The sequence below is a fragment of the Diplodia corticola genome (genome assembly GCF_001883845.1).
Source record: "Diplodia corticola strain CBS 112549 chromosome Unknown scaffold21, whole genome shotgun sequence".
In the NCBI taxonomy this organism is placed as follows: Eukaryota; Fungi; Ascomycota; class Dothideomycetes; order Botryosphaeriales; family Botryosphaeriaceae; genus Diplodia; species Diplodia corticola.
The window spans coordinates 418,525-438,272 of NW_017971500.1; the positions used below are offsets into that span (position 1 = coordinate 418,525).

At 57.0% G+C, this 19,748-nt stretch overlaps 8 protein-coding genes across 8 annotated transcripts; 4 read left to right on the forward strand and 4 right to left on the reverse strand.

Moving 5' to 3' along the window:
- Positions 1–440: 440 nt before the first annotated feature.
- BKCO1_21000128 (f-box domain-containing protein) lies at positions 441–2,336 on the reverse strand (the record flags this gene model as incomplete). The annotated part of the gene is made up of 2 exons (XM_020272639.1): positions 441–609; positions 694–2,336. 2 exons carry the CDS (start codon positions 2,334–2,336, stop codon positions 441–443), a joined length of 1,812 nt encoding a protein of 603 aa, XP_020131026.1.
- A 566-nt stretch (positions 2,337–2,902) lies between these two features.
- Positions 2,903–5,180, reverse strand: BKCO1_21000129 (pin domain-like protein; the record flags this gene model as incomplete). Its single annotated transcript, XM_020272640.1, has 2 exons — positions 2,903–5,109; positions 5,168–5,180. 2 exons carry the CDS (start codon positions 5,178–5,180, stop codon positions 2,903–2,905), a joined length of 2,220 nt encoding a protein of 739 aa, XP_020131027.1.
- Positions 5,181–5,636: 456 nt separating this feature from the next.
- Positions 5,637–6,267, forward strand: BKCO1_21000130 (translation machinery-associated protein; the record flags this gene model as incomplete). Its single annotated transcript, XM_020272642.1, has 2 exons — positions 5,637–5,808; positions 5,894–6,267. 2 exons carry the CDS (start codon positions 5,637–5,639, stop codon positions 6,265–6,267), a joined length of 546 nt encoding a protein of 181 aa, XP_020130979.1.
- Positions 6,268–6,757: 490 nt separating this feature from the next.
- On the reverse strand, positions 6,758–7,883 carry BKCO1_21000131 (regulatory protein suaprga1; the record flags this gene model as incomplete). Its single annotated transcript, XM_020272643.1, has 4 exons — positions 6,758–6,783; positions 6,840–7,417; positions 7,475–7,649; positions 7,712–7,883. The coding sequence occupies 4 exons, from the start codon at positions 7,881–7,883 to the stop codon at positions 6,758–6,760; spliced, it is 951 nt and encodes a 316-aa protein (XP_020130958.1).
- A 368-nt stretch (positions 7,884–8,251) lies between these two features.
- Positions 8,252–9,852, forward strand: BKCO1_21000132 (mitochondrial tricarboxylate transporter; the record flags this gene model as incomplete). Its single annotated transcript, XM_020272644.1, has 5 exons — positions 8,252–8,281; positions 8,433–8,788; positions 9,115–9,408; positions 9,562–9,711; positions 9,795–9,852. 5 exons carry the CDS (start codon positions 8,252–8,254, stop codon positions 9,850–9,852), a joined length of 888 nt encoding a protein of 295 aa, XP_020130957.1.
- Positions 9,853–10,381: 529 nt separating this feature from the next.
- Positions 10,382–13,465, reverse strand: BKCO1_21000133 (fungal specific transcription factor domain-containing protein; the record flags this gene model as incomplete). The annotated part of the gene is made up of 6 exons (XM_020272645.1): positions 10,382–10,573; positions 10,672–11,372; positions 11,488–12,169; positions 12,220–12,738; positions 12,805–13,231; positions 13,296–13,465. The coding sequence occupies 6 exons, from the start codon at positions 13,463–13,465 to the stop codon at positions 10,382–10,384; spliced, it is 2,691 nt and encodes an 896-aa protein (XP_020130952.1).
- A 1,744-nt stretch (positions 13,466–15,209) lies between these two features.
- Positions 15,210–16,895, forward strand: BKCO1_21000134 (uncharacterized protein; the record flags this gene model as incomplete). The annotated part of the gene is made up of 3 exons (XM_020272646.1): positions 15,210–15,763; positions 15,813–15,930; positions 15,981–16,895. 3 exons carry the CDS (start codon positions 15,210–15,212, stop codon positions 16,893–16,895), a joined length of 1,587 nt encoding a protein of 528 aa, XP_020130956.1.
- Positions 16,896–17,749: 854 nt separating this feature from the next.
- On the forward strand, positions 17,750–18,400 carry BKCO1_21000135 (glutamyl-trna synthetase; the record flags this gene model as incomplete). Its single annotated transcript, XM_020272647.1, has 1 exon — positions 17,750–18,400. One exon carries the CDS (start codon positions 17,750–17,752, stop codon positions 18,398–18,400), a length of 651 nt encoding a protein of 216 aa, XP_020130955.1.
- Between the last annotated feature and the right edge of the window lie 1,348 nt (positions 18,401–19,748).

The window sequence follows — 19,748 nt, forward strand, 5'->3', positions numbered from 1 at the left end:
TCTGCAGAGAAGTGGGTCAGTTTGACATTGCTGGTGACGAAATGCAGTCCCCTCTACGATACTACATCGCAAACCCCCTACCAACGATTCATACCAGTAATCTAACCTGCTAAGGCCAGGAGAATTCCGTTGTACTTACTAGTAATTTGCCTCAGGTCAATCGACGTTTTAATTTGCGATGTTGTGAAATATTAAAGCCCATCTCCACCCAGAAGCTGTCCCATCCGATACACATACATACGAACCGCAAAAGCCCGAGACGCCGTCAATGCTTCCGACCAAAGCCATGTATATGATCGATCAACCTTGCCCGCGACCAACTTTTCTTTTTTTGTTCCCTGGTCCCATATTAGTTTCCCCAATGCGCCCCACCCAAAAAAACAATAGAATTAGTATTCAGCTCTGAGAAAGAAGTAGGAGACGGCCTCAGGTATGCAGACTCAATCGTCAGGGTATTCGTCCCTGATGTTGCTCACGAACTTGGACTCGGCCGTATCCCACCGCCTGAAGTAGCGTCCGGCCAGCTTGTTCAGCAGGAAATCTGGAGGCGGATCCGCCGTGACCTCGATGTTCTCCTCGGCGACGTATCTCGAGCTGGAATCCTCACACCTGCAAACGAATCTGTCAGTCCAAAAAAAAAAAAAAACTCTACAGTCTTCTCTCGAGTCAAAAACCTAGAGATCCAGCACTCACAGCACATTATAAAAGGCCTGGTTCCGTCCGTTCGGCAGGCCATCGATGTTCATCGCATGCATCCAGTCATCCCCAGCGTTGCAGTACGGATCCCAGCCGACGATGACGCCGTAGTAGTGGTACCGCTTGTGCTTGAAGCACTGCCCGACGCGGAACCGGACCTTGTCCGTGTGCACGCCGCGCTTCTTCAGCGCCTTCTTGTTGCGATCCGCCGTGTGCTCGCGCTGGATGATGTACAGGAAGTCGCCCTCCTCGGGCAGGTCGTGGAACAGCGACGCCATGTACCGCTCGACCAGCCAGATCTCCCACGGGTAGAACTCCAGGCACTGTTGCACCACCTTGCTGATCAGGATCCGGCGTCGGTGCAGAGCGATGCCGCCGGCCTCTTCGCCGCCGCGGATGGGGTCGCCGCGCTCGAGGTACAGCCATGCCCACAGAGCGGCGTGGAGAGCGCTGTGGAGATTCAGGTGGGTGTGCGTGAACTGGATCCCTATCGTCGATGCAGCAGGGTCTACCAGCCCGTTCCCGCTTTCCACAGCACGGCGAATGTTTCGGGCCGTCCGGATGACCATCTCGATTGGGTTGGCAGGCTCGAGATACGTCGCGAAGCTTGCCGCCGTTGCTCCCATTGTTCGCAACTGTCCTTCAAGGTCCAAGCGCGATACCGGCTCGGCCGACCGGAAAGGATCCAGGTACATGGTGTCGAGGGTCTCGAGATTCGGAGCGGGTGCGCCCTCCAGCGTCGTCTGAGGAGGTGCCTGTATGATCGAGTAGATATGGTAAGGGTATCCACACGGCTTGGCGTCGATCTCGAGCCTCTCAGCAACCGCGCAGAAGATGACGTTCGTGATCAGTGGTAGCGCTTCGTGGTCCTTCTCCGACAGGGCCAAGCCGATGAAGTTCTGCGCGATCTGCCCGTACCTCTCGCTCGGCGCCCCCCGGTATCCGGCCCTCCGCAGGAAGACGACCAGCCAACACGCCCTCCGCCGCGTGGACAGCTCCCTCCACTCCGGGTGCGCGTCCTTGAAGCGCTGCGCCAGCTCGTCCAGCTGCTGGCCGATCGTGTCCAGGTCGCCCAGCCCCTCGTCGCTGTCCAGCACGAACATGTCGTAGGCACCCAGCGCGCGCTCCAGCGACCGCGACTCGCCCTTGCGCAGCTTGCACCACTCGTCCATTGCAATGCTGCGGTGGATCGTCGTCAGGATCGCGCTGCTCCAGAACCGCCGCGCCAGCACGTCGTCCTCCCCCTCGCCCGCGTTCTTGTGCTTCAGCAGCGCCGACTTGACGTCATACCCCTGCTCCGCTATCCATTCGATGTGGTTCGAGCGGTTCTGCTGCGTCGCGATGATCTTGTTCATGCGTCGGTCGACTTCGTGGTCCAGCTGCATCCTGTTGATGAACAGTCGCCTCCATGGTACGTTGGCAATCGGCTGGCGTAACTTGGCGGATAGGCGGTGCTTCGGGTTCCAGAAGCGGAAGTGGACGCGGCAGAGGTGACGCCAGAGAAGAGGCTCCTGGGAGAGGGACCGTAGGCGTCTTGCTGAGAGCTGTATCGCATTGAGGTCGTAGGGGTTGAGGTACGAGAGGATGTGCGTGAGGATCTCGTCTGGCAGTGCCAGTAAGAAGGGTGGTTCCGTGGCCATGCTTTGCATCCTACGCTGTAGCTTTGCCCCCGGACGCGAGGTTGTCTGGTACAGGCAAACGGCAGGCGCATCGAGAAATCGAGACCCTCGCCCCCGCGACCCAAGGGCACCGATGACGATATCGGCGACCGGGGCAGGACTTACCGAGGATCTTCGCTTACTACAATCCCGCAGGCCGCTCGAGTCACGTGATAACGCATCACGCTCCTGTCAGAGAAACATCACGGAGATACAAAGATGCAGCAGAGCTTGAATTTATCTCCTCCCTTTATATAAGCTATCTGTACCCGTATTGACTCCGTTTCCAAGTTTTCATTTGATGTCTTTTCGCTCATTCTCCGAGCCCATAAAAACCGAACCAAAAACATACAACCAAACGATTCCAGTGACGCCCTTGTCTTCTCCATAATTCATAAACGCAGAGGCTGTTTCCTCGGCGCACTAAGCAACTCCCACAGCTCCGAGCAGCGCGGCAACAAAGCATAAGGCAGAAAATGTATACAGCACAGGGAGCTCTCGTACCCAGTCGACCAGCCTCAGTGGCATAGCAAACCGTCTTGCTTTGCTCATCTCATCACACCGAACCTGAAGCGCTCAAGGTCAAGCTTCTGCTTCATGGCCTTCACACGGTCTTCCACATCCGAAAGTGCCCCTTCACTTTCGCTATCGGGGATGATGTCAAGGTCCTCGCTGCCCTTGGTCGTCGGGAGAGCCATGTCTAACGGTGATTGCTTGGAGGCCTTCGGCGTCACGTCATCCACCGGCTCAGCCTGACTGCTGCAAGGCACGGCAATCTCCGCATCGTTACCAGTCCAGTCGTCATCGTCAAAGATGTCTGCGTCTTTACTAGAACTGGAAACTTGGTGTGATGTGGCCAAAGAATCCAACTCCACCTTGGAGTCCTCAGATGTGGCAGAGATCGAGCTGAGAGATTCATCGCCCTTTTTGCTCCAGGAAGATTCCTCAGCCAGTCTGGATGATTGAGACCGCTTCTGGGAGGCGGGCTTATGCTCAAACATTCTGGCCAGATCCTTAAAGTCGCCAACATCCTGGGTTTCGGTCTCTGTTGTCTGGGTCTCGCAAGGAGCACTCTGACTATCGGATGACGTAGCAGGGGTGGAAGAGCCATTTGTGTCTTGAGAATCCAGACCGAGTGACGTGGAAAGACTGCGCTTCAGTGATGACGTCCTGCTGGTCTGAGACGCCTTGGACTCGGTCGTAGTTTGGCTCGGATCAGGCAGATCCTTCATAGCTTCTTCGATCGAGTCATCGGACCACAGTTCGAAGTCCTGAGCGCCCATCTTCTTCGACTTTGAACGACGATTAGATGGGCTTGGCTCGACAGTGGATGTGAAGAAGCGACTGGTTCCACTTTCAACCCTGAAGCTACCATCGGCACCCGGCAGAACCGTTGTGTCAGAACAAAGCCTTTGTCGCTTTGCTGGGCGCGACGTTGAAGATCGCCTTGTGACCCAAGGCTCTGAAGCAATTCTACGAGACAATTGAGGGGGGACGGACGTGGGGGCTGCAGTAGGCCGAGCAGCCTGGGGTGGAACAGGTGAAGCACTCCAGCTGCCGCGGTTCTCATTTTCCTGGAGGGTTTGCTGCTGACTCGGAGAGGGATTGAACAAGTTCAGGTCGAGCTCCGCAAGTGGGATACGCTTCGGCTTGAAGAATGAGTCGATGGATTTGCTTTTCTTCAAATCAGGCGTCTGCATGGCTGAAACCCTCCGGGAAACCGGAGTCGGAAGCTTGATTGCGCGGAATGACTGCGGCAGGTCGATAGGTCTCTTGGTATTGGGGTGAAGCTCTCCCTGCGCAACACCAGCCGCTATTTCAGGTTCGATGTAGCGGCCAATGTACAGAAGCTTCTCCATCTCGACGTCCGGGTCAAGTTTTGTAAAGTGTACCAGGCGCTTAGCTGAAGGACAGAAGACCCACTGATACAGGAACGTCAACTCGGCCTGGGCATATGCCTCAGGATAACCGGCAGGCATCTTGAACTTCCCATCAAACTGGATCTGACGCAAGACCCTCTCGACCGTCTTGTGCTTGCGAAGGAGGCGATAGGCAGTCATGAGTCCCATCTTGCTGATGCTCGGCAGGTAATCGCAGCCACTGAGGATCGCCATCTGCCTGAATTGCGCATCGCTCCAGCCGACAAGGTTGATATCCTTGCAAGCCGTGAAGTCTGAGCGGTTGATGGCGATACATTCGCCGTAGTTGTCAAGCTTGGTGATCAAGCACTTGGCGCCGAAGACGAGTAGATCCGAGTCCTCGGATATAATTCCCTGGATGATGCCCTTCTTCTCGAGGTACACCATCTGCGAGTCGGCTTCATACGGGGCGACAACATAGTCGACGCCGAGCAGCTTCAGCTCCTCAATAAGCATGCGTGCCATTTCCGGGGTGACATCGACAGCCTTCTGCAATTCCAGGTGGGCCTGGGAGGCCTTTCCGAGCTTCAACAATTCGGTGCCGGCCTTCCTACTCTCCTTGCGTTTGGCAGCTCTTTCCCGGTTGGTGACCTCTTTACCAGGAAGATGGTCACCATCGAACACAAGGTAGGGCTTAATCCCGAAATGAATGAGCATACGAACGCGGTGCATGCAGTAGTCGATGTGCTTCCGCGTCGGCTTGTCAAGAGCCAAGTCAATGGCGCAAGCAACCGTGCCGCGGTGCAGCCAGCCATAGGCATCGACGCCCAGGGTCTGGCCGGCAAACTGTCGGAGATGGCATTGCTTGTGAATTGACTTAAGAAGAGGGAGCAGGCCTGCAGGTGGTTAAGATTGACTAGTAATCAGAAAGGCGCTTCGCAGAAAGTCTCGTACCGGAGATGCCCATTGCGACTCGAGGATGCGGATCGGCGTGTGCGACGAGCTTCTATATCAGCTACTGGCCGGCGTTGCTGAGCATTGTCAAGTCCTTTCAGGGTACGGAAAGTCAGTGGTGGAGCAGGCGGTGGTGGGACGCGTGTAGCGACGCGGTCGGGGAAGAGGAATGCACCGGCGGTAGAGACTGGAGCTGTCGTCCTCGACGCGCCTGCTTGGACGGTAGAAGAGACGCGTCCGGCTGCAGTCGCCACAACGGCAGGTCGTCGTCGGAGCACGGGCCAGGCTTCCGGGAACCCTAGCTCCTTCCCGTCCAAAAATTATGCCAGCTTCCTCCGCCGCCGCAGCCCTCTATTTTCCACCGCTCCCATACCCAGAATTGCCGTAGACCTCTGAGCTTTGAGTCGCGTTCCACCCTGATCCTACGCCCCACCACCGAGCTGCTTCCAGTCTCACAGACAAGCCCACCATGCCGAAATCCCTCTCCAAAGTCACCAAGCAAATCTCCAAAAAGCGCGGCAGCAAGTCCTCCGCCCTGCACGAATTCTCCCGCGACTCTCGACGCCTGCAAGCCGCCGGCCTGCGCGACGAGAAGATCCTCCGGTCCGCCACCCAGCGCAGCAAGCAGAACCAGCCCACCCGTACGCAACCCCGTCATACTTTCCCTCCTTCTTTCCTCCTCCTCCTCCTCCCCATCCGCTAACCACCACCCACCACCACCACCAGTCCAACGCGTCCACCACTTCCAACTCCTCGCCCAGTCCCCCGAAGCCCCCGAAACCTTCGACGCCTCCTCCCTGCAGTCCGCCATCCTCGCCTACCTCGCGCGCGCCGACGACGAGCTGGCGGCGCTCAAGGCCGCGCGGCGCCCGGGCCGCCCGCCCGCCCCGCGCGAGCAGCTGCTCGAGCAGCGCGTCGCGGCCGAGCGCAAGGAGTTCGACGGCGGCTTCTACTGCCCGGACCTGCGCGACGCGGCGACGGTGGAGCGGCTGCGCGCCTGGGACGGCGAGTGGGTGGGCTGCAACGCGTTGAAGTTTGCGCGCGTGACCAAGGCCGGCGAGGTGCGGGAGAGCGTGTGGCCGCCGAACGGATTGAGTTGAAGGGGGATGTTACACAGTGGAGAGAGAAGCGTGAGAGAGAGAGCGGGAGCCTAAGCTTCAAGTGACTTTGGTGTGACAATCGGGTGACATTTGGAGGACGAGGGCTGTTCTGGCGACCTCAGGCATCAAAGTCACGACTTAGACGAACAAACCCACCTTGGACTTCACGACCTTGGAAATTTTGCAGTGGGACTGCAAGGTCGTTGCGCGCCAAGCGTAAAGAGATTCAAGTTCTCGCTACATAATCGGCGAATCCACCGCCAGAGAAGAGTGTCGAAGCCTCACGACACATGCTAGGCGCACGGCGATGAATAGGAGAGAGGTATCTGAACGTGCTTTTTCATATCGTAGAGTGTTGTATACTACATAGCTTGCAAAAACTGCAGCTTTCCGGAGTCTCCATACCGAGCGCCGGATATTTTAAGAGTAGCGAGGAATTGAAAAGAAACCAGCCAAAGTCGCTTCGAGGGGTTCATGCTGTTAATCGCACTTAAGCAGCGATGAAGTTCTTGAGGTCTAGAAGAAAAGTTAGCGTCGTGTGCGAATCATTCGACGGTGAAAAGCCGACTTACTGTCCAACCACTGGAGGTACTCCCTCTGCTCCTTGTAGTCGATGTAGTCGGGGATGAACAGGGCCATCCTGGTGTCGATGCCCCTCTCCTCAAGGAACTCCTCGAGCAGAATCTGGAGGTCCTCATCCAGCTGGCCGAACAGCGGGCCGGGCCAGATGTTCCGCCTGGCCCATTCCTTCTCGGCGGTCTTGGGGTCGGCCTGCTCAGCCTCGGGGAAGTAGTGGACGTTGCTGATCTGGAAAGCAGTATCCTGTGCGACAGCCTCGATCCACAGGGCGCCCTTCTGGCCATCCTTGGTAATGGTGACGACGGCGCGAGCAGGGAAGCTGCTCTCCTCGTTCTCCCCCGTGTACTCCTCGTCCTCCTCCAGCTCCGGGCGGTCGGCGGGCGACACCTTGTCCTCGGGCGCAACCTTGACGTTGCCGCCGGGAGTGCGGCCCTGGGCCACGGAGCCCTTGGTGTTGGCGCCGCCAGACTGGCCGTCGATGTCAACGTCCTCATCAAACATGGCCGGGTCGTCCATCTCATCTTCGACCTGGGGCTCGCTGATATCGGAGATGGAGAACGTGACGGTGATGCTAAACCATTGTTAGTATGCGGAAGCTTATGCGCCAATGATGCGGAACTGTGCATACTTCTCGTTGTTGTACTTGCGGGTGAGGACGACCTCCTCCTGACCGGGGACGTCCTTGACGCTGAAAGGGCTGTTCTCAAAGTAATCCTTGATGTTGTCGGTGTAGTTCTCGGGCTCGCCAACATCGGTCTCCAAGTTGCGCTCGCTTTCAAGCTTTGCCACCAGCGCGTCCTGGACTGCATATACATTCAGCACTTCGTCTCAAAACGCAATTGAAGCAAGCTAGATGGACGCATACCCTCATATCTGGGAGCCGAGGTGTGGAAGGCCGACGCGAGCCTGGGTGCGGAAGCGGTTCTCCATGTTGCCTGCAGAGTACTCGGCTTGAAAAGAGCTGGGCGAGCGGCCTTGGTACTCAAGCGCGCGAGCGAGCGAGGCGCCGAGCGAGCAATGGATCTGAAAGAAAGCATCTCGGGTCGTTGCTGCACGCGATTCTGGAGGCGCACAAGGATGAAGTATGAGTTGGTTGGTGGAGGGCGAGCTTATGCTATGGTACGAGGTTCGCGAGAGAAGCCGCAGGTGGAACTTTGCTCGGTGGAAGGTTTCGTCGCGATGAAGTCAGCACGGACTTGCAGGGATCTGCTCCCCGCCAGGCAGAGCCAGGCATCCATGCGCCCCGTCCAGCCCAAGCTCCGCGGCCGGAGAGTCCCCACCACCGCGCTCCTTCGACCAGCACTCGGTGTGTCACAACCATATATTATTTGCGCGCAGCTGCCGGACTACTTGAAGCCATTGCCACCCTTGAGCTGAAACCCTACAGCGACGCGCATTTCCCGCAATGGCTTCCGACGAGCAGAAGAAGGCCAAGGTAAATCGATCCATTGTTCCGCTCGCTCACCACCAAAAAATATCCCACGGCCCACCCGACATCAGCACACCTCTCACGAGCTTCGAACCCCGCCCAAACGCTTGCATTCGAAGACGTCGCAGACGGCTAACATGTCTCCGCCCACCGCCAGCCCAGCGCCTTGCGCTCCATCATCGCGGGCAGCACCGCCGGCGCCGTAGAAATCGCCATCACATACCCGGCCGAGTTCGCCAAGACACGCTCGCAGCTGAACCGGCGGCTGGCAGAGGGCAAGAAGCTGCCCTGGCCGCCGTTTGGTCCGCAGTGGTACGCGGGCTGCACTACCCTCATCATCGGCAACTCGCTCAAGGCCGGCATCCGCTTCGTCGCCTTCGACCAGTACAAGAGCATGCTGGCCGATTCCAACGGCAAGGTCTCAGGCCCAGCCAACGTCATTGCCGGATTCGGCGCCGGTGTTACCGAGAGCGCGCTGGCCGTCACTCCGTTTGAGAGTATCAAGACGCAACTGTGAGTAGCGATTATACATTCTGGGTTCGGGGGAGGGAGACTAGCTTTGGAGGGCTGGGAGCAGGTGCGAAATGCCGCACGAAGCTGGCTGGTGTATGCTCAGAGACTCAGACGGGATCGATTTCTCCTCGGAGCTTTTCCTGTCGTTCTCCGAGCATGCTCTATCTCCCAAGTTTGTCCTGTCTCTGACGGAGACCCATACCGCGGCGGCCGGACAGCCTCCTCCATTGCACACCGTCCTCCTCCGACACCACTTCGCGTCCCCTGCCTTGACACAAGCACCGCACACTTGCTAACGATTACCGTCCGCTTTCCCCCCTCCCCAGCATCGACGACCGCAAGAACCCCAAGCCACGCATGCGCGGCTTCCTGCACGGCACGTCCATAATCGCGCGCGAGAAGGGCATCCGCGGCTTCTTCCAAGGCTTCGTGCCCACCACCGCGCGCCAGGCCGCCAACTCGGCCACCCGCTTCGGCTCGTACACGACGCTCAAGCAGATGGCCCAGTCGTACGTGGCGCCCGGCGAGAAGCTCGGCACGGTCAGCACCTTCGGCATCGGCGCCCTGGCCGGCATCATCACCGTCTACGTGACCATGCCGCTGGACACTGTCAAGACTCGGTAAGTAGTCGTCGCGCCTTCTGGTCGCTGACCCACACACACACACCCTGGCTGTTCAATGGCTACGACAGTCGTTGGCTGCTTGATTGTCTCTTCCTTTTCCTTTTTTTTGGGGGGGGTTTTTGGCTGACGAAGGAATACGTCGAAATGTAGCATGCAATCGATAGAAGCAAGGTCAGAGTACAGGAACAGTTTCGTATGCGCCGCCCGCATCGTCAAGGAGGAAGGCTTCCTGACTCTCTGGTCCGGCGCCGTGCCGCGTCTGGCGCGACTCATCCTGAGCGGTGGCATCGTCTTCACCATGTGAGTAAAAATTCCACAGCCTCTAGGGAATCCTTTTGCGCCCGATAGGAGCGGGGGAACTTGATATGCTAACAGCTGAACAGGTACGAGAAGAGTATGGAGGCGATGGATAAGTTCGACCCGGACAGGAAGTACATTTAAGGCAAGAAGTTGCCTTGTATTATCACATGGTCCCCGACAAGGACCGATTGTGATACCGCCATACACCCGAGGTGTTGCAGCAATTCCAATTTCTGGGGGAGAAAAAGGCGTCGTGTTGTTGGCAAGGACTCTGGGGGTCTAAATGGCTCTCTCATCTGAGATTGATCTACACAGCATGGCCGGGGGGTGAGGCCACTCTTTTTGAGCGAAATCGAACGAAAGTACACAGGGGCCGACGTGGGATCATTCAGGTCTTAGAAACGTGAGAGATACAGAGTTTGCCCAAGAAATAAATACCCAATCAGAGGGGCGAAAACGGGGCCGGGACAGATCATGAGGTAGGCATTTCAGATAGAAGGGACGAGAACAAGTCAAAATGTACAACAGGATATAAATCTAGATGGTCTTACCCAATCACATCAACGACCGATGGCGAACAGAATTTTCAATGATCATCACCGATGTCCCGTAAATTTGATGCTCTAGAAGAGTTGAGTACGAACAGAAAATGCAATACGCGGAACTCCCATCACTGCGGCCGTGCGCCCGCGCCCACATGGCCCCAAGGCAAGCCGCCCATGGAATTGGATGGCGCGGATCCCGTCGGCAAGGGATGCCCTGTGTGGTCGCTGGCTGGCGGATAGGTGAAGTCCGGAATGAACATGTCGGCAGGGTTGCCGTTCCCGAGTTGCTGTTGTGGGAAAAGCTTGTCCCATTCGTTCTGCGGGAGGGTTTCAAGTCAGCATGTTACCCGGGAGAGACGCCCTCGCTTCTTAGTTCGGAGTAAGAAAGGGGGTAGGGGAGAGAAAGGTGACGTACCCAGTCGATCTCAAGCATAGCCTCATCCCCAGGGCTACCTCCAACACCACCTGATCCCATGCTCCCTGTCTCTCCAGGGCTCATGTTAAACATGTTTGGCATCCCGTACTGTGTCGGCACAGCCATTGGACGCGCAGCTTGTTGACCGTAGCCTTGATGACGCGAAGGGTCATCGGCACCGCCCATACCGTATCGAGATGGCGGAGTTGTGGCATCTACATGGGGGTGTGGGGCATGCTGGAGATTCGGGCTGACATGCGCACTGCTCGAAGCGGAGCTGGCTTGAGTTTTGATCCCCTGATTGCCCATTTGAGCGTAGGCTGATTGCATCGCTGGTGTTGTAACGGCACTTGCGGACGGGTCACTTGCGGTCGGGCTGCCTGTGCGTGCCCTTTGGCTCTTCGCCATCGTTGGATACCAGAATCGTGCAGCGTGGTTGATAGCCGTTGTATGTGGGCGCGGTCCCATGGGTTGGTCCATGTCTGTCGGTGCGCGCATTCGCCGTATGCTTTGGTAAACGAGTGTGCGGTCTCGGATGCCACTGATGATGTATTTCGCCTTGTCGATGATGGACATGGCGGGTGGAAGCTCGAAGACGTAATCGAGACAACGCCAGACGCGCTCCTCGTAGCTTGGATGGGGCTCTTTTGCGTACACTTCTGCCATCAAGAGGAGACCAGTGTGCCATTGCTGGTGAGCACCTGAAGAGACAATCAGCATCTTGCAAGTCATGTGATGGAGTTTGAGCTGCCATGCACAGGAGCACAGAACAGGAATGTGCTGGGAAAACGTGGGAAAGGAATAGGGCCCACTTACCACCGTACCAGACCCACGGCTTCAGACTGGGATGAGTGTCGAGTGCTATCGCGTTTTCTATCAAAAGTGTGGCAGAGTTCAACATCTGAGTCCTTAACCGATCCGGCATGACGCGATTCATGTTACTGGAATAGCGGTGCATGACCATCAAAATAAGGCGCAAACTCAGGATGTTATACACCAGTTGCCACATATGATGCAGTGGATTCTTCACATCAAGTATTGGGCCATAGCGTTTCTCCATGGCGCTACGGAAGTTTTGGATTTTGGCGAGGACAGCAGTGAGCGTAGTTTGCTTTTTTTCAATGCGTGGGCGTTCGAACCAGACCAGTCGGGCCATTTCAGTACACTCGAAACGCATTCGTACAATTGTCATATCCGTGAAGTGGTCCGCGTCTTTTGTAGGTGGAGTGCTGGATTCGAAGTCGGCGTCGTTAACATTGAGGGGGAACTTAGTATCAAAATCATCTTCTCGAATTTGTGGTCGAGGCCCGCTCGCTTCACAAACACGGATATCGAGGAAACATAACTGATACCACACGAGGCGCCGGACGTGGGTCTCCACGGCGGATATGCCGAATCGGGCAGCGTCGCGATGTAGGCCCATGCATTCTGCGAGGCGTATCGCCATGGCCGTGAGTGCTGAGTGGGCCCGTGATACTTCAGTACGGCAAAGAGGTATCTGTGAATGTCAGACGACTGAAGCGAGAATGGGAAGTTGAAAGAACGAACCAGATACATGACAAACGCTTGGAGAGTTTCGAGCTTTGTTGTCCTTACGACATTTGCTCGCGAAAGTGCTGCCTCGGTGCCTTCCTTGAAATTATCGACCAGCTCGGCTTTCGTTGTGCCATATTCGGTTGTCACGGTGTCCTCGGATAGACTGACTGCTGCCGAGAGCATCGCTGCAAGAACGAGAGCTTGCAGAGAAGCACGAGGCTCTAGGCCATTGGAGATGTCTTTCCAAAACGACGCATATTGTCTTTCGAATGAGGGTCGGTGGACCGCTGTGGCAACAGGATGCACGGCGAGCCAATACTGCTTGAGCAGCGTGTCGGCCATGGATTTTGCCGGAAGCGAGTGGAGTAAACCATGCTTCCGGCTAGAGGGCGAAAAGAAAAAGTTCGCAGATGGAGCAAGGTAATCGGGGCCTGGCATCAGATACGAGCTCGGATGGATTTGACGGGATGATGGATGAGGCTCGTTGGGATCGGGAAAGAGTTCTGGGACCTCTTTTAAGGCTTCGGTGAGCTACATGGTGAAGGTCAGCGATTAATTGTTTGTAGCAACAAGCGACCATGTGGGGGACAGACTGACCTCCTGGGCCAGCTTCGGCCGTACGAATCCTCCAATGCGCTCTGTGATCCTCATTCGTCCAAACTGGACACCGAGATCGACAAGGTTGTCATCGCACATGTTGTCATCGTACGGGGCATCTTCAATGGCGAGTGGGGTGGGCTCAAGACCTCGCTCTTCTTCCAGCTCGCTTGCATCTTCGTCGCCTGAAACATCCTCTAGGCCGGGCAGCTTGGAGCCGGGCCGGGCATCAGAACGCTGCCGTGCCTCGTTCTTCCGGGCAATATCCTCCTCGAGCGTGCGTTCAAGAGAGCCCATCTTCTCTTTGATTTCGGCCAGGCGCAGCTGCGAGGCGGCATCCAGCGCGGGCGCCAAGAAGACGCAGTCCCGCGAGAAGCGCGTGCAGTTGCTGCATGGATGCAACTTGTCGCATTTGAGCTTGCGTCGCCTAGGAGCACGTTTCAGTGGTGAGGACTTGTGGGGGCGGGGTGTATGTAGATGCTACTACTGACCTGCATTCGAGGCACGACGTGATTAAGCGATTGCGGCGGCGGATCTTGGGCGGCACAGCATGGTGCTGGGAGCCGGCATGCGACTTGCTGGAGCCAGCGGGGGATGGCTGCGACGGCCTTTCGGGCTGGCTCGAATGGTCGCGCTGGCTGTACGAATCTGGAGAAGCCATTGATGCAGTTCCGCAGGGCGGCAGGGGCCCGCCTTACGTCCGTAGCGAAGTAGTGGGCGCGTCAGGCGCACGCAAGTCGACGGGCGGCGGGCGGTGGGCGATCGATCGTCTATAAAGCCAAAAACGACGCCAAGCTCTTGCAGTCGGCGAGACGAGGGCTGCGACCCCTTTCACGGTGGGCGGCGAGAAGGCAGCGCGCGAGCGGGCGCGTTCGACGTGGCGGTCCGGAGGTGAGAAGGCGCGAAATCCGAGGAGTCGCGCGGACTGAGGCGATGGCCGCGGCTGCACAGCGGGGCGATTGGATATTTGCGGGAGCCTGAAGAACGCTTCGACGGCGACAGCAGGCGCGGACAAAACCCACGAACAAGGTTTTATGCATGTAATGGAGGCTGGCAGGGCTGAGTCGGGGACGGCGCTCTCGACGCAACGCGCGAACTCCCCACCCACGCGCACGGTCTCTGGCTGCGAGAGCCGGGAGGGTCTTCGGTCAGGTTGCCCTGCTGGGCCCGCGACACCCAGGCGGCGCCAAAAATACCAGCGTCCGTCCGCCGCTCGCAAAGGCCCGACTGGGGCTAAGAGGTGCCAAGCGTGTCAAACGTCGCCCCAAATTGCCGGCGTGTCCACCGTCCCGGTCAAGATCTGCAGGGCCGGGAGATCGTGGGTACGCTTCACCAGCTGCGCAGCGCAGCCTGCCGCCCTCGTATAGCCCATCGTGCCATGGCTTGGCCAATCTACACATCAGTGCTCAAGGGGAAAATCGCCATGCGCGCCACTGCAGAACTGGTCCCCGCGCTGCGAGCATCCCGCCGCCATGGTTCTGTCAATCAGCAGCTCTCGTGTGTCTCGGCACTCTCTAGTTTCTCACGAGTCGACTAGGCAGGTACCTTGGAAAAGGGCTTGCTGAGCCCCTGAGGCCGCATTCCTGTGCAATCGCTTGCCACCACGGACATGGCGCTTCTGCTCGGCAGTCGCTGCTGGACGATCCCACGTCTCGAAACGCGCCGCTGGCTGTTCGGGGCTGTCCAGGGCTGATCAACAGCCGGTCGGCTAAGGATGATGACGAAACGGTGTGACGGTAATCCGTACAGTGCGAGGCAGATCAACCGCGCACATCGTCGTCGCGGCGGGAACGGCCGTCACGCCGACTGCCCAGGAGGGGCGAACCTTACTCGCGGGGGCGTGCATGCAGCCTTGTGGCGATGCCATCGAGTTGCCTTTTCCAGAAGCCACCTCCGTCGAGATTGAACTTCGGATGCCCTGCAGAAATTACGGGGCAAGCCGTTCCAATTGAGGCATTGGCAAAATTTGCAGTGGATACGTTATCATGCCGAGCAGTGTTTGGTGTTTTGCAGGGGTTGCAGCACAGCGCCGCTGATCTGCGTCATCGCCTGCGGTTGCTTCTTGGTCCGCTGGCTCGGCCGACTGCAATCACTGCGCCTGCGACTCGCCGTGTGCGTCCTGCGACAAACGTCACACAGCTCCACGCGCTGCTCAACCCACGCCGCGCACTCAACGAGCCGTCGCTCCACACGTTCCGCGTTGCGGTGGGGTCTGAGCGCTCACTCAGCGCTGCCGTTTCCCCGCCGGGAGGGCGCGGGTAGCTTCCGTCGTCTGCTTCTCCACACTTGGCAGCGCACCACCATCTCCACCCCCACTACAGCTGCTGCTGTGGATCCTCAGCCCTCACGCGGCTCCATCGTCTCTAAGCGTCGCCATCTGGCGCGCGCGACTTCTGCTCTCCGCCATGCCGCTCCTCAACCTCCGCGAACTGCTCGCGTTCCCGGACGGCAACAATGCGACCGACACGGTAATCAATGGCATACACTTCAACCTGACTGCTCTTGAGCATTTCAACTACACCATATACGACAATGGCACTATATCGAACGCATCGCGATGCTACCTGATCTTCAACAAATATCAACCCGTCATGATGTCCAACGGTAGCTGGATCAACGGCACCTCCTGCTATCTTCCCTACTACCGCATTCACGCACGCGGCGGAGCCGGCATTGGGTTTGCTTGTATCTTTGGAGCAAGCATCATGTTCACTCTTATCAATCTCCGAAAGCACGGGAGGCTGTTTCTGCGTGAAGACAAGAGGTTCAGGGTGATCGGAAGACGATGGCAATGGTACTGGATGTGCTTTGTGGCCGCATGCGGCATGATCAGCACTATCGCAAGTGTTGATGTGGATCGTTTCTACCTACAGGGCCTCCCTATCATTCTGCAAAGCTTCTTCTACACCCTGATGCTCCCGGGAACCTTGGCCATGGTCTGGGAAGCTGTGAGACACTGGTTGGTGTGGAGCCATCTCACTCGCTTTATCGCTGCTGACAAAATGCAGGGGCTCTTGGCAAGAGAGGCAAATCTACGACCGAGACCCGTTCCATCTGCCCCAGGATGACCGGCGTAGCAGGGTCGAATTCTACCTCCCCTTGGTCTTCTACATGTTTGCCTGGCTGGTAGGTCAAATCCTGAAACAAGGTCGTGCCAATAATGCTGATAGAACCAGAGCTTCTTCATGGAAATTCCTCGTTCCTGGACCAAGCTTCAATATCAACGCTCTCCTTGGCAACAGTCTCATTATGCCGAATCCTCGGCGACCGATGCGCGCTTCAAAGCAGCTGCCGTCCTCTCGGTGATGGCTTGGATTGTCACAATTGTGTCACTTCATCATTCACTGCACCACTATCGTCCCAAGCCTGAGAGCGGCGGTGTTATGGCCAGGATCAACAGTTTCTGTGCGTACTGTCCGACCAAGCTGTTTCTGGCTCTGAACATACTGGCTATTCGCCTTGCATACGCTCTGGCTTCGGCTTGGATTTGGGACATCAGCCTGCTGAAGTACGATGTGCAACCCGGGTGGCCGTACGGACTCGGCTATGGAACTACGATCCTGCTGCTGATTTTGTTCAACGTCTTTGGATACATTGATGCCAATGAGGATAAGCTGATCATCGAGCAAAGAAGAGAGCGAGGCCACGCGGCAGACGCGGAGCTTGGAATTACCATGAAACCATCTTGGTGGAGGAAGGCACAGGGCGACTTACATCTGACACCAGAACAACACTTACGCGCTCTCGCTAGTCAAGGCCCTGAAGCAGACCGGCAGGGGCGTGACCTATCCCCTCCGAGTGCAAATGTGGAACTCGGCGATATGAGCAGGAACCCTCCGGCTTACTACGACGTTCCGAGTAATGGCCAGATGCGCAACCGAAGCCGTCAGAGAGCAGACAATGCATCCGAGGACCCGTTCCGCGATCCTCACACCACCGGAGACGGGGAGAGCCGGCACCTGCGTAGAGCTGACAGCGATGATAATGAGAGCACTGCGACTGGCACCACCGAGCGCACTGGCATGACTGGTGAAACCCTTGCGGAGAATTATCCTCCTCCGCAAAGAGTGCGCAGCATGCTCGACATTTGATTTCTTCCCTCCTGCTATTGGACAAGCACCTTCTTGGAGTGTGCTCTATAATTGGATGGTCATGGAAAGGTAATCGGATATTTGGCACCAAACGAGGTCACGATATGGGTTGGAACGGCGCTTTTCCGGTCATTTCTACGGTGTGCTTGATTTTAAAATAGGTTCTTTAACGTGGCACGACACCTTCACTGCTCGCTACTCTTCATGTGCTTGGCTATCACAAGCCTTTGTTCCCTTTGGTACCAAAGTGCGTCATTTCGGAGTTGCGGATCCATGACCATATAGGCCACGGCGAGTCATGTGGACGCAAGCATCGCCTCAGGTTGAATTTAGAAGAGCTTCCACTCTGATCCGAGCCGTCCTGCAATATCATGTTTAAGACATTCCAAGAATCAAGTATTTGTCAGCTTCGGAGCCGGCTGAGCCGAGAATATTGGAAAGGAAATTCAAATTGCTCCATAAAAGGTCGACGATCGAGGACATGAGTAGATGCTAATCGGCATCTTCGGCAGCCGCTGCGGCAAAAGCCGGCTTCCCACCTATCAGACGCGTCCAAAATAGTGTTATGTTCGGCGCCGAAACGCAAAAGAAAAAGGGAATGATGATAGGTAGAAATCAAGGGCAAAATAGCTAAGCTAAGCTATCGATGGGCTGAGATAACGCGACTGCCCCGCGAACCCCTCTACCCCTCCCTCCCAAGTTAATTTTTTTTTTGTCTCACCACTCCACTGCAACCCCTCCTCCCGCAGTTCTCGCACCTCACGACTGCTCCAGCCAATCCCTCCACCCCACCTTCAAAACGTCCTTCCCCCCATTCGCCGAGCCTCTCCCCTCCAGCTTGCCCAACGTCAACCATGTCCACGCCCTACGAAAAGGCCCTCGCCGCCATCGACGCCGCGCACGCGCTCGACCCGAAGAAGATAAAGGCCGCCGGCCCCGCCGGCGCCGAAGAAGAAGTCCCCTACGAGCTGCACTACGCCAACAAGATGACGGCCTACCTCGACAAGCACATATCATCATCGACGTCGGCGTCGTCGTCCGACGCGGGCGCGGCATCGGAGGCGCTGCGACTCGCGGTGCGGGCGCAGCACCTGCGGCGGTGGGAGGTGCCGCGCGACGGCTACCCGGCGACCAAGGCGGGTTACCACGGCTGGCGCAACGCGCTGAAGAAGCGGCAGGCGGAGCTGGCGCGGGGCATGTGCGCGGAGGCGGGGTACGGCGAGGCTGAGGCGGAGCGCGTGGCGGCGCTGGTGCGGAAGGATGGGCTGCTGGCGGGCAAGGGCGGTGGTGCAGATCCCGAGACGCAGGTGCTGGAGGACGTGGCGTGTTTGGTTTTCTTGGACGATCAGTTTGAGGAGTTTGAGAGGGGGTACGACGAGGAGAAGGTGGTGGCGATTTTGAGGAAGACGTGGGGGAAGATGAGCGAGAGGGGGCATGAGTTGGCGCTGCAGATTCCGATGGGGGAGAGGCCGTTGGAGTTGGTGAAGAAGGCGTTGGGTGGGTGATTGTTTTTCTCTCTTGGTGAGAGGGATGGATGGATGGATGGGTGTGTGTGTGTGGCGGCTTTGCGGCTGAGAGTGTGTAAGGTGCTTCGAGAGGAGGAGTGGTCCTCGAAGTTGCAGTGGCTTTCGAGTGCGCAGAAGAAGGTCTTGGTTCGATGTCTACAACAGTGGGACTTCGACTAGATGTCCTCGCATGCCTCACATTCTACTCTGCACACTGCCTCCCACTCGCATCGGCGTCGATTTCAGCAAAACACATCGTTTCCGAATCATCCGCCTGGCTAAAACCTTGGTTCTGATCATGGTTCGACATGGGGATGGCCTATCCTCATCCAAGCCATATTGAATCCGACATCCACAATATCGAACCCCTCGGGAAAGAGCCCGACCGAACAACGATAGTGGAAGAAGAAAGTTGGAACTTTCCAGATCTGACTCACGGAGAATTCCGAGAGAGTCACAGGTACGAAAGCTGGATGGATCTCGCCAAGCTGCGGCTGAGATGTAGGCGGGTCACATTCACGCAAACGTAAAGCTGCATAAGGAATGGAAGTACTATTACAGCTCACAAGCGGGGAAGAAGACGCAGGCTAATTTTTCTTCAATCCTTCCACCGATTCAAATGAAAACCACGACTTCCTCAGCTAAGAAAGCAATTCAAACCACTACTCTCCCACACCTGCCTTTCTATTCCTCATCCACATTCTCCAAAACACACAGCCATTGCGCATCAACCACCTACCTTCTCGAACTAACCAGCCACAACAGCACCATTAGCAATACTCTAGCCACCCTTCTGGCGCCTTCCCTGCCCATCCACCTCCTCTCACCCAATAGCATCCCTCACCCTTCCGCCCCGGCATCACCTGCACCCACATCCCCACCCCCCATAGCCCCCTGGAACTTCCATCCGCGTCCTCTTCCATCTCAACCACCCGCTCTCGCCACTCTCAACTTTTCCCGTCGTCATAGGCGCTTTCTTCAGCCCCACGGTGCCGGACTCCGCCGTGGAGGAGTTCCAGAGGACCTGCATGACCGATTACGAAAGCATGATTTGGCCAAACCAGATGATGCAGCGATTGGCCTACCCAAGGAATGTTTTGCTGAATCTTGTTGGCTGGGAAAGCGGTGGGCAGAAGGTGCTGGTGGTGGCGGGTAGAGGAGACAAATTGATGGGACGAGGCTGATGAAGGAGATGGTGGAAGAATATAGGGGCGCGCATGGGGAATTGGTGAAAGAGAAGAAGGTGGATGGCGTCGAGGATGAAGTGAATGCACTTGAGCAGGGCGAAGGGACCGCTGGCCGTGGTGTAAGATACGTTGAATTGGACGCAGCGCATCACTTACACAAT